Source organism: Phytophthora sojae (assembly GCF_000149755.1).
Source record: "Phytophthora sojae unplaced genomic scaffold PHYSOscaffold_1, whole genome shotgun sequence".
Taxonomy (NCBI): Eukaryota; Oomycota; class Peronosporomycetes; order Peronosporales; family Peronosporaceae; genus Phytophthora; species Phytophthora sojae.
In genome coordinates this window covers 2,815,277-2,830,859 of record NW_009258115.1, presented here as the reverse complement: position 1 = coordinate 2,830,859, position 15,583 = coordinate 2,815,277, and the positions used below count along the sequence as shown (strand labels likewise).

Genomic DNA, 15,583 nt, shown 5'->3' with positions numbered 1-15,583 from the left:
CGCGCTGGAGGCAGCCTGCAGCGCGCTTGCGGACTGACGGCGTCTCTCGTGGGTCTCTGTGTGTATCTGTGTGTCTGTGGCTGCAGAGTGGTGATCATCCAGGACGTCAACATCACGCAGAAGTACCAGGAGCTGCTGCGCAAGCTCGAGTCCATGGGCGGCGAGAAGGTCGGACGGCACGTGGTGCACTGCCGCCTCTTCAACCGCAAGACGCTCACGGGTGCGGCCTGGATAGCAGAGAAGGGAGCAGTGGAGGCCATGAGGCGTTGGTACTGACGCCTGCTGTGTTGTGCTGTGCTCGTCCGCTGCAGACGGCTACATCAACCAGCGCATGTTCATGCTGCGGATGTCCCAGAATGACGACCTGGTGTACGCCGTGCTGGCCAACGAGAAGGCGCACGGCCTGGCGCCCAGCGACAACGGCATCGAGGGGCTCATGGAGGACTGCTCGCTGCTCGAGTGCGGGCTGGACGGGGCCAACATCCTGCAGCAGGTCGAGATCTACGCCTTCAAGTCGGACGGACAGTTCGAGGTGAGCGCCAATGGATCATTCAGGCTGGACTTGGGTCGCTGACGCTTTGTGTATTGCATGCAGGGCACGCAGTACGTGGTGGGGGACTTCGTGGTGAGCGTCTGCACGTTCATGTCCCGCAACAACCTGCCGAGGGGGCTCATCATCGAGGTGCAGTACTCGCCGTGCTACACGGTCTCCCACGTGGACATGCTCATCGACGAGTTCCTGAGCAACTTCGCCTCGCACGACCACCTGCGCAAGCCCGTGGACAACATGCCGGCGCTGTTCGATAAGGTGGGGCTGCCGAACACAGAGTACAGCCTCAAGCACACGGCGCTGCAGTACGTGGCGGCCTTCAACATCCTGCGGAAGTTTGAGAAATAAGTGACGAACATGCAGAGCAGTGTAGAGCGCTGCAATTTAAGATTCTTCGTTGTGAGCACGACCTCCGTTCTGCTTCGTTGCTATCGAGTAGCTCTACCGTCTCTCGAAGACATGAAGGCAACTTGTACACAGGAAAACATGTATTTTGTGCAAGATATGCATATCCCATCCCAACTACTAAAGCCTCAACCGTGCAGCGTCGATCTAAGAGGAGGCGCTGGAGGAGGCAGACGGAAGCGCGCTGCCGCCGAGCGAGGCCAACGGACTGGCACCCGACGCGCCAGGCGCAGTGCCCAGGCACGTGCGGGCCACGTCGTCGAAGACCTCCTTGATCTCGCTCGAGCACTCGAGATAGTCCTGCTCCCAGAACTTGTAGCTCTTGTTGCGGATCAGCTCGATGAACGTCACCAGCAGGCCCCATGGGTGCGGGCGGTTGGCAATGAGGCGCTCGATGAGCACGCGCGTGATCTGCTCCTTGACCATCTTGTTGCTCGAGTACGAGAACAGGTACAGGATGACGCAGCTGAAGTAGTGCGTGTGGCTGTTCGGGTAGCGCAGGTGGTTGGCCAGCGAGCTGAAGTACCAGTAGCGGCCCTCGGTGTCCAGCTCGTCCGCCAGGTAACGGAACACATCCATGGCCGCGCTCTGCTCGAACTTGCTAGTCGTACTGCCAGCTCCAGCCTTGCCGTCAGCTCCAGGCGGCGTCGTCGGTGCACTCGCGCCCCCGTTGGCCATGTCTGCAATGCCCTCCTTTCCGAGGTAAACCACGAGCGCGTTGAGCGCCGGCAACGCGTACTTGCAGGACGTCGGGTCACGTTCAAGCTGAGCAGCAGGGCGCATCAACTTGGAGATCAGGTCTGCGGGGAACGCCGAGGCGCGGTTAGCGGACGCGTGCAGGAACTCGTCCACGTACTCCTTGATGGCATTGTGGCTGAGAGCAGCTCCCCACGCAGGCATGAGTCGTGGAGCCACGCTCACCTCCGGGAGCTGAGCAACTTGAAGCCCCAGCGTGAGCGGGTCAGGCAGCCGCATCGAGCGCGAGAACGCCGACAGGATCACGTTGCGGAGCTGCACGCAAGCCGCCGGCAGCACGTCGCAGAAACTCGTGTAAAAGTCGCTGAGGAAGTCCGGGTAGTCGTGCAGCAACACCAAAATGATCCGCACGACGCCCTTGTAGAGAGCGGCAATCGAGTCGGGCAGCGGAACCGCTGAGTTCGCGTGGCGGAGGAATGGTTCCATGAACACGAGCAGGTTCATGAGCAAGCGGTGCAGAATCTGCCAGCCACGCTGCTGCTTCGCACGCAACAACAGCGGCATGAAGCAGCGGTGCGAAATTAGCTCCGTCCAGGCGAACACAAAACCAGGAAGTCCAAGCGGTTGCAGCGTGTTGTACGCGCTGGCAAACGTGTTAAGCACTTGGAGGTGGATAGCATCCAGAGCCGGCTCCTGAGCCGTCAACTCCTTCATGAGGTTGACGAACATGCGGAAGAACACGCGCTGATCGAAGGGCGCCTTCTTCTTGCGCGACAGGTCGTGTGCTGCAACCAAAACGTTGGCAATAGCACCCACAGCGTGGTTCAACACCTGCAGCTTGGCAGCAGGCGAAGGGTCCAAGTACTTCACCAACAGCGCCATCAGGTGCGTCAGTGCATCCAGTACAGCGTAGTTCAGGGGAACCTTGGCGCCAGCCTTGAGCGCAGCAGGGTCACTTGCCGCAAACGAGCTCTTCAGGCACGCATCGACGCACAGCTCCGTGCCAAACTTGAAGAACAGCGAGACACTTTCGTCGTCGGCAAGGAGACCGTACTGCTTCAGCATCTGGAGGTACTGGGCATGCATCTTGGAATTGCCAGTGGGCTCCTTGTAGATAGCGATCCAGTGCTCCAGCGCGTTGCTGACAGTGTGCCGGAAAGCAGCGTGCTCCTGTACAAGAGGGCGTTCTCCGCTGGCCTTCGAAGCACCACTACCAATAGCGCCCATGCTCTTCTGCGGTGCTGGAGGGGCCGGGCGGTTCTGCAGCTTCTGGACACGGGCCTGTTCCAGCAGCGCGGCAAGAATCTGCACGTTCTTGTTTGCAGTAGAACCTCCGTGGCGCTCCACAATACGCGCAAGAGCCTCCAGAGTATTCGGCAGCTGAGCTGCGACAGCCACGTGCTCCATGATGAGGCATTGACGCACAACGTGCACCGCGAACTCGATTGCCACACTGTTACGCTCCATATTGCGCGCCAGGTACACGTCAAATTCACTTGCCTCCACGACCTTGTAGCGGATAAGAGCCACGATGATTTCACAGTGCAGCTTCAGCTTGTCATCCACTGGCGCGCGAAGCACCCAGCCAACGATTTCCTTGCGAAGCTTCTCACAGCTTGCCGTCAGTGCCTCCAGCGAGCTAACAAGAATCTCCAGGAACAGCTCGTTACCCCGGCCACCGTTGCCCAGCTCGTACATGAACTTCACAATTCGGTTCGCGATCTTAAGACATGCTTCGTCACGCAGCGCTGGTCGCACGCTGCCACCAAGCGCACGAACCTCTCGCAGCACAGCAAACACTTCGCTCTCAGCCGGGATAGCCAACAGCGACGGGAGTTCACGCTGAGCAGCTGCGGCCTGACGAGCCACCTTCTGCACAAACAGCTCGAAACGCTCCAGCAATCCAGCGAAGCGGTCCAGCGCTGCAGTCACGCTAACACCGGCAGTATCTCCTTCCTTGTCCACTGCACCTCCTGGGTATGCACCAGCACCTGCACGAGACGAAAGCGGCATGGAAGTCGGACGTGGGATGCGCTGGAATGCCTCGTAAACAACAAGCTGCATAGGCGGCACTCCACCCGGCTTGGGCTTGAAGACTTCAGGCAACGCAGCCGGCCAGTGGCCACTAGGCGCACCAGGTGAGCCTGCCGAAGCTGCCACAGCAGCGCTGCTTGCGCTTCCCTCGAAAAAGTGCACGCCATCAGCACCTGGCGCTTTGCCGGCCTGGGCTTGCTGCTGCTGGTAGCGCCGGCGCGACGCGTAAGCACCAGCAAGAGCCTCGTCAATGTCGCGCATGGCCTTCTCAGACGACGCTTTCTCAATAAGCATGCAGCCCAAGTCCGTGTTCTCGTTCGAGCACACCTGGATCACATGCTCTAGCTGCTGCGGGTCTCCAGCGCTGGTGGGAAGCAGAGCACGCAGGTGTGTGCCGATGGCATTGCGCAGAGGCTCCTTTGCCGTGATGAGCGCCAACGAGCCCGACATTGAAGCCACCATCAGGTGCGCAGCCTTGCGCATCTTCGTATCATCAGTCTCGGTAGCGAAATCCTTCAAAATCACCTCACGAGTAGTGATACACGCAATAGTGACGCTGCGCTCCACCACGGGGGAGATCACCTCGCGAATGGCGCGGTCCACAGCAAGAGGTACCAAGCGACGCAAGTTAACGTTGCGCAGCGGCAGCTCTGGGTTTACAGCGACGTACGAAGCCAGGTTCGGGATCACCGTCGACTCGGCAGCCGCAGCTCCACCAGCACTATTCGCTCCGAGCGAGCTGTAGCTTGCCATTCCCTCTCTTCCAGTCGGGCTACCAGCCGGTGCAGTCTTCATCGGCTTGCCTGGAGTCAGTGGCCGGCCCAGCTTAGAGCCTGCGCCAGGAGGCGGCGTGGCAGACCGCTGCCCCATCATCGTGTTCTTCGGGACCTTTACGTTGAAGTCCGGGTTCGCCGTGCGAGGTGGTGCACGTCGCGTATGCAGTAGCTGCGCCTTGCGTTGGTCCTCCACATTAAGCTTGAACGACTTGAACAGGACTTCAATCTCAAACTTTAGGTTGAGCTTGAGGTCGGGCACATCGTAGATCTCACTCATAGCATGAATAAGGCCCATAACCCACGGGTTAGGCGGCTTGAAGATCTTCGACTTCTTGCATCCCTCAAGAATCTTGGCCACGAATGGCGTCACAGCGATGAGGTGGCCGGTTTCGTAGCCCACGTAGAGTAGCTCCTTCAAGTCCAGGTCACGCTGCAGCAGAGGCTTGTTGCGCGCAAGAGTGAATACACCGAGCCACGAACCCAAGTTCTTTAGCAACGAGCGCTGCTGCGAATTAGTCGTGATCGTTCCAGATGTCAACAGCTTACGAGCGTTCTGAAGGGTACGCATGAGAATTTCACGCTCAAGTTCAGGCCGCATCAGCTTCTCGATGAAAATAAGGTACACGGTGTGGTAGTTCGGCTGGGTCGAAATACGTTTCACCACCAAGTAGTTCGCGAGCCACGCATGGTACGCAGGCAACAGCATCTTGCGCACTTCAGGGATCTTCGCCTCCAGATTCGAGATCGACATGTTGTTCACAATGAAGTGGATGCGGTCCTTCACGTTCTCATCGGGCTGCTCGACCACCTCGTTTTCGTCCACCTTGCTCGATTCATGGAAGATATGATCAACCTTCAGCTCCGGCGCAGGGGCAGCGGGCGGAGGCGGCGAGCCAGCTGGAGCCTTCGGCGACGGAGAAGTCAACGATGGTCCTGCCGAACGGCTCAAGATCGACGATGGGATTTGGATACCCAACCCGATGTCGTCCTGTGCCTTCTGCACGGATGGAGCGCGCGGCGGCGATCCAGCACCGAGCGTTGCGGCAGAAGCAGCAAGCCTCGAGGCACCTTCGCCCTCACCTGCACCGCCCAGCGGTGGCAGTGAACCACCCAGCGAGGATAATGCAGCACCGTTACCACCATTAGCATCCAATGAATTACCAGACAGCGCCATAGAGCGCGTAACTTGGTTCACTTGGCGCATAATTTCAGGCAGTGCATGCTGCAAATGCGGGATTTGGGACAGGTTCGTACAATACGCTGGAAGCTCCCGTAGCCTTGGAACGAACTGCTGCAACGCGCATGCGCCGAAAAAGAAGAACTTGGAGTTCACCGGCTCACGAAGACTCTCGAGCACCGAACGAAGCGCAGTTTGGAGGAAGTTGGGGGGAAGCACTTGGTGCTCAATCAACTTGCCGAAGAGAACACCAGTGATTCGCAGCTCCATCTCCGGATACCGAGGGAAGAAGCGGTACTCGTCGAAGAGGTTGTGGATCATGCAGTAGAAGATTTGCCGCTCGCGTTCATCGCGAGAGCCTTGGAAGCGCTTCAGCATTGCCACGACGTCGTTGATGTTTTGCTCCGACGTGTAGATCTGCTGGAAGTAGGCGTTCGCCTGCTCCTCGATCATTTCGGCCGTGTAGGTCGGCGCGTCGCCGCCGCCAGCAGACGACTCGCCTCCAGCTCCAACACCCGCAGCTGCAGCGGCTCCGGCAGCCATACTAGCGGCGGCCCCCGGAACGTGCGGGGATGCCTCTCCGGCCGGGCGTGTCGATGCGGAGATGACGGGGTGGGTCTCCATGCAGAGCGTGATAATGCGCTTGAGCTCTTGAGCGATAGTAACGGGTAGTGCCCCTTGAACCGCCATGATGCACTTAAGAATAGTCGCCAACGACTCAATGGACAGCAGGTGGCTCGACTGCGGCGTAATGTTGCTCTTGGGCACGGCGCGCGCGTAGTTGCGGTGCACGAACGCTAGGCACGACGTCGCAAACGCCGTCCGTTGCGATGCGAGGCGCTCCACCAGCCACGTCTCTAAGTTTAGCACGTCGTGGTTGGCCCCCATCGTTGCCAGCGCGAGCGCGAACGAGAAGTAGTTCGAGTGGATGGCGGAGGCGAAGGCGTCGCCCGTGTTGCGGAAGAGCGCGAAGAGTCGCGACACGATGTGCGGCGCCGTGGCGGCGTAGAAGCACTTGACGCTCGCGTAGAGCACGAGCTTGGGCGCCACGGACCACAAGTGGCGCATGATGAGCGGCGCGTTGGGGCGGCCCATGATGTACGTGCTGAAGAGCTCCGAGAACATGTCGTCGCGGAGCGCATTCCAGCGGGGCGAGGCCTGCGCCAAGTTGGCAATCAGGACATCCGGGCACGTCTTCATGGCTCCGTCCAGCAGCTTGCGCACGTCGCCGTAGCAGTCTTGCTCCGACACTTGTAGGAGCGTCTCCACAACATCAAGCGAGAACCACACACCGTTCTTAGGGACAGCCGACGCATCGGCGCCTTCAAAGGGCGCAAGCTTGTGCGGCGACTCTGAGAACGAAAGCACTTCGGGCGGTGCCTCGACCGCCGCCTTCAGGATGCTGATGTGCGCGCGGCTGTTCTTCCATGGTCGGAGCAGAGTCGTCACGCGGAACTTGGTCTGCGAGAACCGCTGGAACGCCGTGATGAGCACGCGCAGCTGGGCCGCATTCTGGATGTTCAGGTCGGCGCGGTCCAGCTTCTCCGCCACCTTGGTCCACTTGATGGAGCCGTAGTCTTTCTGCAGCACATCTGCGATAACCTCGAGGTCCCAGTTTTCCCGCACTGGGGCTGCGGCTGCCGAGTCCGACGCGGTGGCCTCGAAGTCAATCGTAAGGTTCGCCATCAGTGTTGCGCCGTTCTCCGCGTCCAATCCCGTGTAGGTCCGCGATAGCATGGCCAGCATACCCGCGACCTGGGCCGGCGGGATCGTGGGCGCCTTGGCAAGCCCGGCCTCAGCCAGCAGCGTACGGAAGGCTTGAGGAGACGACGTGCACGAGTAGCCGACGTCCTCCATCAGCTCGTAGAACAGGCAGCTCGACGACACGTCCGAGATGAGCTTGCTGAGGGCGTCCGAGTCCGTCACGGGCTCGCAGTCCACGTGCTCGGGGTCGCCCATCGTGAGCGGCGCCATCTCGAGCGAGCCCATGTCGTTCGGGTGCGCCGACGAGATGCTGGCGAGGAACGAGTCCGTCTCGGCGATGTCCTCGTGGAACTCCTTCTTCATGCGCAGCACGAAGACGAGCGAGTGCAGCACGTCGGACGGCAACTTGGCGCCGCAGGACGAGATCTCGGGGATCTTGGTGCGCAGGAACTGGATGGCCTGGGCGGAGCTCTCGGCGTTCTCGCCCTGGGCGAAGGCCAGGCCGACCGTCACCTGCTGCGGGAGGCTGAGCTTGAGCGTCTTGCAGAAGAGCTGCAGGAACTCCTCCGTCACGAGGCGGGCACTTCCATTGGCTGCGGCATCAGGCGAGCTTCCTTCGATCGCCTAGAGTAGTAGAGCACAACAACAACAACAATAATTGTCAGAAATCACAATAATCATGCTTCGAGAAAGGCACAGGGAGGGGGCTGGCCTCTACCTCGCAGATGAAAGTGGTGAAGTTGGGGCGCGACGAGGCCTGCGCGACCTCGTGCGTGAGCAGCTGGATTTTGAGCGCGTCCTTCTGGCCGCGCGCGTCGCGGAAGTCGATGTCCTTGACGAGGCAGTTGAGCAGGAAGATGCGCGCGTCCTCTCCGTAGAGTTCCACGAGCTGCCGGCAACCAAGCACAGACATAGACACACAGATACACCGACACAGTCAGCAGCCAGCTCGGAGGCCCAGAGGGGGAGCGCGCACAGAGCGAAGATCGGCACCTGGTTGAGCTCGGCCACGTTGGACTTGAAGTTCTTCTTGCTGAGGTTCGTGACCAGGTAGTTGATCTGCCAGAACAGCGGCGACGCAAACGACACCATGCTTGCGGCGCGGTCGGGTCCTGGGCGGTGGGGCGCGGGGGGGGGGGTCCTTCCTCTCGCGGGCGTCTTCGGGCGGCGGGGCTTCCTCTGCTGGGGGCGCGTTGGCGTTTGGCTGAGGAGCTACGCGAAGGGGGAATGGGGAGATCGCGACGAGTGATTGGCCGAAAGATCGTGACACCATTGGTCAAAACTCAGTCTCCAATATTGCCAGGCAGGATGGCGGCCGCGCTCCACCTCGACGCGGCGCCCGAGGCCGGCGACTTCTTCTTCGGCAATGTGCTGGGCCAGGGCTCCTACGCCAAGGTGCGGCGGCGGCGGCGGGACTGGCGCTTTCCGTCTCTCGCATGATGCGCGGAGGGACTAGAGGAGTCTGACGTCTGTGTATGCATGTATCTATTCGGCGGTTGTGTCACTGCTGTCGCTGCTGCTGCAGGTTTTCCACGCGCAGATGAAGCAGAACCGCATGGACTTCGCCGTGAAGGTGATGGACCAGAGCTTCATCCGCAAGGAGAACAAGACGGCCTTCGTGCTCACGGAGCGCAAGGTCATGTCGCGCCTCACGCACCCGAACATCGTCAAGTTCTACTGCAGCTTCCGCGTAAGGCAACCAACCTCTTGGATTCTGTGCTGCTGCTGCGTGCCTCTGCTGGACTGCTAGTGGCTGCACTTGCGTCCGTGGGCGGCACCGCAAAAAGTATCCATCTGGTCTCCTCGTCTCATGTTTTGGCGTCTGATTGTGGGTGAATCCAGGACCACCACAGCTTGTACCTGGTCGTGGAACTCTGTCGCGGCGGCGACCTCTTTGGGCTCATCAGGTGAGGATCACGTTGGGCGTGCGTTGTTTTCCGTGCAATACAATGGAACTTGCTCCCTGACTTGCAGTTGTCTGCCCCGTGGCCCCTTCCAGCAAAGAGTACCAAAAGCAGCAGGAGCTCGGCGTCTCGGACACTGCGTGCTCGCTAGAGCTGACGCGGTTCTACGTGGCGGAGCTGGTGAACGCACTTGAATACATGCACACTCAGGTACAACGGGCAACGCCCTGCATCTGTGTCGTATCATGGCTCTAACTACAAAGGATCCTGCTGCAGCATGTCATCCACCGAGACATCAAGCCCGACAACTTGCTCCTTAGGTACGGCTTCGCTGCATTTGTTGGCGTTTGTTGACCCTTAATGATTGTTGTTTTCTGCTACCATTCTTAGTGAGGATGGACATCTGAAGGTGACGGATTTTGGCTCCGCAAAGGTGAGGCACTGCTGAAGCTTCGTAATGACGGCAAGTATACCCGTGCTCATATTTGCTGGTAAAAACAAATGCAGGATCAAGACTGCGAGAGTGGCGAGGTGTGTCAGTTCTGTGGCACGGCTTCCTACGTTTCTCCGGAAGTTTTGCACGACAAGCCGGCTGCGAGAGCAGCAGATCTGTGGGCATTGGGCTGCCTAATTTTCCAGGTAAACCACAACTCGAGGCATACACGCAGTTGATGTGAACCTCTAAATGATCCTATGCCCACAGATGTTTACTGGCCGAGCACCATTCGTTGGTGAAAACGATTACCTGACTTTCCAAGTGGTAAGAAGTGCAATTGTACCTGCAATATTGATGCTACTCCTTCTAACGTGGCGCTGAAGATTATCAACCACTCGAGCGACGAGTTCGAGTTTCCAAGCAGTGTGCCCGAAGCTGCACAGGACCTTATCCGGAAACTTCTCGTGCAGGTAGTAAAGCTTACAAGCTGCTTCGTGTGCAAAAATGCCGACTCTTCCTCCTGGGAAACCGATCTTTTAAGTTAACCCCGTCGCATTGCACAGGACCCCGATGAGCGCATCGGTGCACAGCAAAACGAAGAGGGCTACGCCGAGCTGAAGGTGCGTTTTCTTCTCACGTGTGTTGCCCAACAATATCTAGGGGTTTAACATAGATGATCATGCAGAACCACCCGTTCTTCGAAGGCATCGAATGGGATGACCTCGGCGATCAGACTGCCCCGTACAACCCTCCCGAGCTCGTTTTGCCTGAGCCGAAGCTGGATGGTGCATCGGAGAACTGGACCGTTGCTGAGTACTTTTCGGACGATTTCTCAGAGAGCACCTCGAGCGATTTCAGGTACTGTTGGCTGGCTGATGTACTAGGTTCTGAAAGATAGCAGTGGGTCCTTACCGTCATGTCGTTGCTGGTTTTGCTATACGCAGTAGCAAACGTTCGCGTAGCAGCAGTTCACTGCTGAAAAATCGGCCAGCTTGCATCGCATACGATGAGCAGATCCGGTTTGAATCCACCGTCAAGGTCCACTCCAAAATGTTCAGCCGGACTCGTGAGGTGCGTGGGGTTCCCCATGTTTCAGAAGGTGCCTGCCTGCGCGTGTTAAAGTGTCAGCCACACTCACACCATGTTGTGCATGTCAACAGCTCTACCTCACAGACGCCCCGCGCTTGGTTGTGATCAGCTCGTGGTCCGGCCGCTTCAAGCGCGAGGTGTTCCTGACGCCTGGCACCACTGTGAACGAGATCGACCCCCACACGTTTGACGTTGTATCGGTGCGTAGCAACCGTTAGCTTTGCCTACCTCTTGGTAACACCAACTAATAGCCCCTTCCTGTCTGCGCAGCGGTCAGATACGATCCGAATCACTGACTCCAGCAACCTCGCACAGCAGTGGGCGCGTGCCATCGCGGAGGCTGTCTCGGAGTAGAGCAACATCACAAAGCAGACGCCCCAAACCCAACACATGTAGGCGAGGACACGGGTGCACACTGGTGCGATCTACAATACAGCAGTCACGTTAGTATCGGCGCTGATTAAGAGACAAGTGTCTTGTTGAAATGGACGTTGAAGTGAAAAGTGTATCCATTTGTGTACGATTGGTGTGGTACAACTGTCATTCCGCAACCCAAATGCGCGAGCCGATGGAGGCCGGCGGCGTGCTGGACCTGCTCAAGCGCCTGCGCTGTCGCGTCTGCGGCGAGTCCCGGAGCGACCTGCGACGCGTGCTGCCCGTGTACGAGCGTCTGCTGAGCCCCGTACGTCTGTCCAGCCCAATGGCGTGTGTGTGTGCTTTGCTCCCTGAGCTGACGGAGCTTGTTGTGTTGCCAGCGTGAAGACGCCGCCGTGTCCGTGCAGCATGAGCTGATGGACGTGCGCGCGAAGCTTTTGGCGTGTGGCGGCGATGCGGACGTGTACGTTGCAGCAGGATGAAGGTGGCTGGCGCTGGTGGTGGCTCAGCTCTGAGGGTGGTTTGCCTTTTAATGTGCAGGACGGACGTCGTGGACCGCATGGACGACGCGGTGGAGCGTTGCATGAGCCTCGTGGAGGAGCAAAAGAAGATGCCGAGTACAGAGGCTGCAGGTGGGGGAACAATCGATGTGGTGGAAGGGGGGAGTGAAGCGGGGACTGATGTGAGTGTTTACTTGGTGGGGGACAGTTCCAGTCGAAGAGGTGATGCGGCTGCTAGTGGCACTGGCAGGTGGAGAGGATGGAGACACCTTCGTCCTTGAAGATCCTATGAGGGTGGAGTTTGACAAGTCGAGAGCGGTGAGGCAGGACTGATTCCGTGTAGTTCGTGTGCTTCATAACTAACTGGTGCTATTGACGTTGTTCGCTGCCCCTCATGCCAGACGCACAGTGCTGGGAAGACACGCATTGGCGATCGCATCCAGATGAGCGATATTGGACTGGTGCACCGCTCCAAGGCGCTGTTCAACAAAGCACCGATTCCGATGGAAGAGACAAAGTGAGCAGCGCCGCGGCTCTTACTTGCGTGGCCAGCTATTTATCATATCGGTGTGTTGTGGCTTTGCCTAGGTTGTTTTCACAAAACCTGTTCAGTGGCTTAGGCAATGGCATCTCGCACCAGCATACCAGCTTGTGGTGCCCCGATGCTCAGTTAGGTCCGACTGAAGAAGAGGGATTTTTCAGCATGATGCCGATCCAACAGGTATGTGAATGGTAACGCAATGAAGAGCTAGATGAGAGTAACTAACGGTGAACTTGTGCGTAGCCGAATCGTTTCATCGGAATATCTCCTGGCAGCCCTCCTGATCGAGATGGTTTCGGTGACATGTCGACGCAAGCGTACGCAAATCATAGCAGCAGATCGTTTTGAAGTGACGGCCCTTGGATGGCTAATATTGTGTCTGAAGCAGGTATGACGCTGGAAAACGCCTTCGTGATAAACGTGCGTCGAAGACTGATGCATCATCACTCATGGGGCTGACTTCTCGAGAGACCAAAGAACAGTTGTCGCCGAGCAAAGATGTTTTCTTTTACGATGGCACTCAACAAGTGCATTGCGGTGGACGGAAGGAGCTCTCGGAATGGGGAGAAGCTAGCAGTATTACGGAAAATTCATCGTGGGGCTCTGAGAGCTCATTCGATGAGACAGAACCGTGGGTAGCGCGGACGTATGCGTGGGAAGACCTGGGGGATCGTGTAGGGCTTTCCGAAAGATACTGCCGGCCGCCGGTTCTGGGTGAAAAGAGATCGCTTAGGGATATCGCTATACCCACCCATTTCGATTGTGGAAGTCATCCGGATGGGAATCCGCTTGAAGCTCACGAATTGGACGTAATTCAGGTTCGTCAAACTCAATGCGTTGTGGTGAGCTTTTGATTGCGACTAACAACCGCCGTGAAATAATGATCAGGACTCGCTGCGAGCACTGAGCGGGGTAGAGTCGACAATGTACCGACGGGATTTCCCGTCAGCGACGTTCCAACTGCCTAAAAAGCGCAAGTTAAAGATCCGCAACGCAACAATTTCGGCTACGACATCACTGTTAGAGGTACGCAATGCGACGTACGCTGTGGACTCGCGGGATCTGACATGCAAACACGCACTTCTTCTACAGTTCTTTTGTAAGGCTGGAACTATGATGATGCGGCTGGAGCTCCTGGCTATCTACTATTCTCAGGACCCCACACGAGGGGGCAAGACGCTTCAGGCCATGGGCGATGCGCTCCTGATGTATCTGTCGATGCACCGGGTAAGATACTTTTACGACGATATCGTTATTGTTGTCCTTGCAATTCTAACGCTGTGTTGATACTAGGCATGTGTAGACAGTATTGCGCAAGAGTGTGCAGATTCTTTTGGTGATGACGAAGAGGATGAAGATGTATCTGTTACAAAATTACTATGCAAGACCCGGACAGTGCGCCGCGTCCTGGAGGGGGTTGGCCACTTGTTTACGTGCGCTGAAGACCCATTCTGGCCGCTGCTACAAAAAGGTAGTGCTCCTACTGTGTAACAATGGATATGCTTGCTCAGTTCTTTAACATCTAACGTGCCAATTGTCATCAAGGTGAATTTCCGCGTGGGATTGCGTTGCTCGACCATCTGCATCATCACGTATCATCTTTACGTGTGGAAGATGCCGGTGGCTGCATGCAAGAGGTGGCTACTTGGTTTCTCGTTAAATCGTGTTCAGCGTTGATGGCGGCACTTTCAGATCTCATTGCATTCGGGAGGGTGCGTGAGGACACGGATCCATTCGTACGTACAATAGCTCAAGTGTGGGGTAGAATGTGGAGTCTGATCTGACAGCGCTCTTGTCGAAAATGCTAGGATGAGTTTGAAGTGACTACGTGGAGCAGGAACTTACTGGAAAAGGCCTCCGCAGGCGGAGGCGACGGGTTATTCGGCGAAAGTGTTTCGACCGAAGTCACCAAAATGCTGCCAGAGTTTCTGGAAACCACTGCCCCACTGGTAGTTCATCTGAGTCAAGTTCAAGCACTTCTCCGCAGCGTGAATGCTATTACGCTGTCCCATCCGCTGGTACAGTGTATCTTTTTTTAATGATTGAGGATCCCTTGTATTTTGGCTAACTTCCACTTGTGCCTACCTCAGGTTAACATGAGTCCATTGATCATGCTTCATCGCGGAGATAAAGCCGTTGCTTATGCGGAAAAGTGGGAATCCACGATTACTGACGCTATTGCATCAGTGAAGGACACTCGTGCTAATGATGTCGAACCCGATCAAAGCCTGCAACATGACGAGTGTGCTTCCACCGACGAGAATTCACGGGTAGATATTTTGCAGGAAATGGTAAGCGCGCTTGCCTACTCACATTCAACTGCATTCAAACTAATCTGCTGTGTCTTGCTTGCGATAGAACGATGCGAAGCGCAGGTCTCAGTTGGAGCAGAAGACCATGTTGGATCAGCAAGTGCTCGATAAGCAACAACGCAAGCTTCAGCTAGTGCAAGATGAGGAAGCCGACGATGCGATGCGAATAGCGGAAGCAAACCGGGCTGAGGCAGATCAGGAGGCTTACGCCCGTGGTGCTCTGCTGAACAAGTACGCTGCGAGAGGACATCTTCAGTGGGAGCACCAGAAGCTAACATGATTTCGCATTGATTCCCTGATCTTAGGTACTCGAAGCTGATGGATGCGGCAGAAGAGCGACATGATTACATGAAGTGGCGCCGAGATCGTGCATTGCGCTTGTCAACCGCAAGGGACCAGCTCCAGCATCTCCACGCGGATGATATAGCTGAGTGGACAACAGGTGCTTATGAAAACGCATTTGGGGTAAGAAGATGTTTCCGTAGCCTGACGGTTCGACATGGACAGGCAGGGAACAGCGGCAGAGCGAAGACCCAAGCTCAAGTGCGCCAGAAGTGAGCGCGAGCAAGTCGGCGCCAGTGGAAGAAGAGAAATGTTTGGCAACAGCGACTGCGGACGAGCCACCGGTTTCGGTATCAACCTCAGAGTGGAGAGCATCTGTGACAGTAAGTCAGGAAGCGGGAAGCCGCACCTCGGGTTCCAACGACGATGGCGCCTGGAGAGCTTCTGTGAAAGTGAATAGAGAGGCCGGATCTCGGACTGCGGCCACGACTGATGATGGTGCCGGGAGAGCGTCTGTAAAAGTGAATACGGATGCCAGTAGGCGCACCGCAGCATCGACAGATGAAGGTACCTGGAAAGCTTCAGTAAAAGTGAATAAGGAGGCTGGCAGTCGCACCTCGGTATCTTCTGATACCGGTATCTGGAGGCCGTCAGTACAAGTAAACAAGGAAGCTGGCAGCCGCACCGCGCTATCCACTGATGAAAGCAATTGGAGAGCTGCGGTGAAGGTAAACACGGAGGCAGGGAATCGTAGTTCGGGTGTACTCAATCACGAGCCACCCTCCGGCGCCACTGTTCATCG

At 57.2% G+C, this 15,583-nt stretch overlaps 4 protein-coding genes across 4 annotated transcripts; 3 read left to right on the top strand and 1 right to left on the bottom strand.

The window, feature by feature from the left end:
• Positions 1-153: 153 nt before the first annotated feature.
• PHYSODRAFT_538929 (hypothetical protein) lies at positions 154-942 on the top strand (the record flags this gene model as incomplete). Its single annotated transcript, XM_009516336.1, has 3 exons — positions 154-220; positions 312-532; positions 596-942. The coding sequence occupies 3 exons, from the start codon at positions 154-156 to the stop codon at positions 896-898; spliced, it is 591 nt and encodes a 196-aa protein (XP_009514631.1). The 3' UTR covers positions 899-942.
• Positions 943-1,102: 160 nt separating this feature from the next.
• Positions 1,103-8,434, bottom strand: PHYSODRAFT_467355 (hypothetical protein; the record flags this gene model as incomplete). Its single annotated transcript, XM_009516335.1, has 3 exons — positions 1,103-7,966; positions 8,061-8,231; positions 8,336-8,434. The coding sequence occupies 3 exons, from the start codon at positions 8,432-8,434 to the stop codon at positions 1,103-1,105; spliced, it is 7,134 nt and encodes a 2,377-aa protein (XP_009514630.1).
• Positions 8,435-8,650: 216 nt separating this feature from the next.
• On the top strand, positions 8,651-11,125 carry PHYSODRAFT_475597 (hypothetical protein; the record flags this gene model as incomplete). The annotated part of the gene is made up of 14 exons (XM_009516334.1): positions 8,651-8,737; positions 8,868-9,032; positions 9,185-9,249; positions 9,342-9,456; positions 9,523-9,566; positions 9,637-9,679; positions 9,754-9,885; positions 9,950-10,006; positions 10,066-10,152; positions 10,246-10,302; positions 10,368-10,540; positions 10,630-10,753; positions 10,843-10,971; positions 11,042-11,125. The coding sequence occupies 14 exons, from the start codon at positions 8,651-8,653 to the stop codon at positions 11,123-11,125; spliced, it is 1,362 nt and encodes a 453-aa protein (XP_009514629.1).
• A 746-nt stretch (positions 11,126-11,871) lies between these two features.
• On the top strand, positions 11,872-13,155 carry PHYSODRAFT_308662 (hypothetical protein; the record flags this gene model as incomplete). The annotated part of the gene is made up of 4 exons (XM_009516333.1): positions 11,872-11,964; positions 12,048-12,163; positions 12,576-13,005; positions 13,096-13,155. 4 exons carry the CDS (start codon positions 11,872-11,874, stop codon positions 13,153-13,155), a joined length of 699 nt encoding a protein of 232 aa, XP_009514628.1.
• Between the last annotated feature and the right edge of the window lie 2,428 nt (positions 13,156-15,583).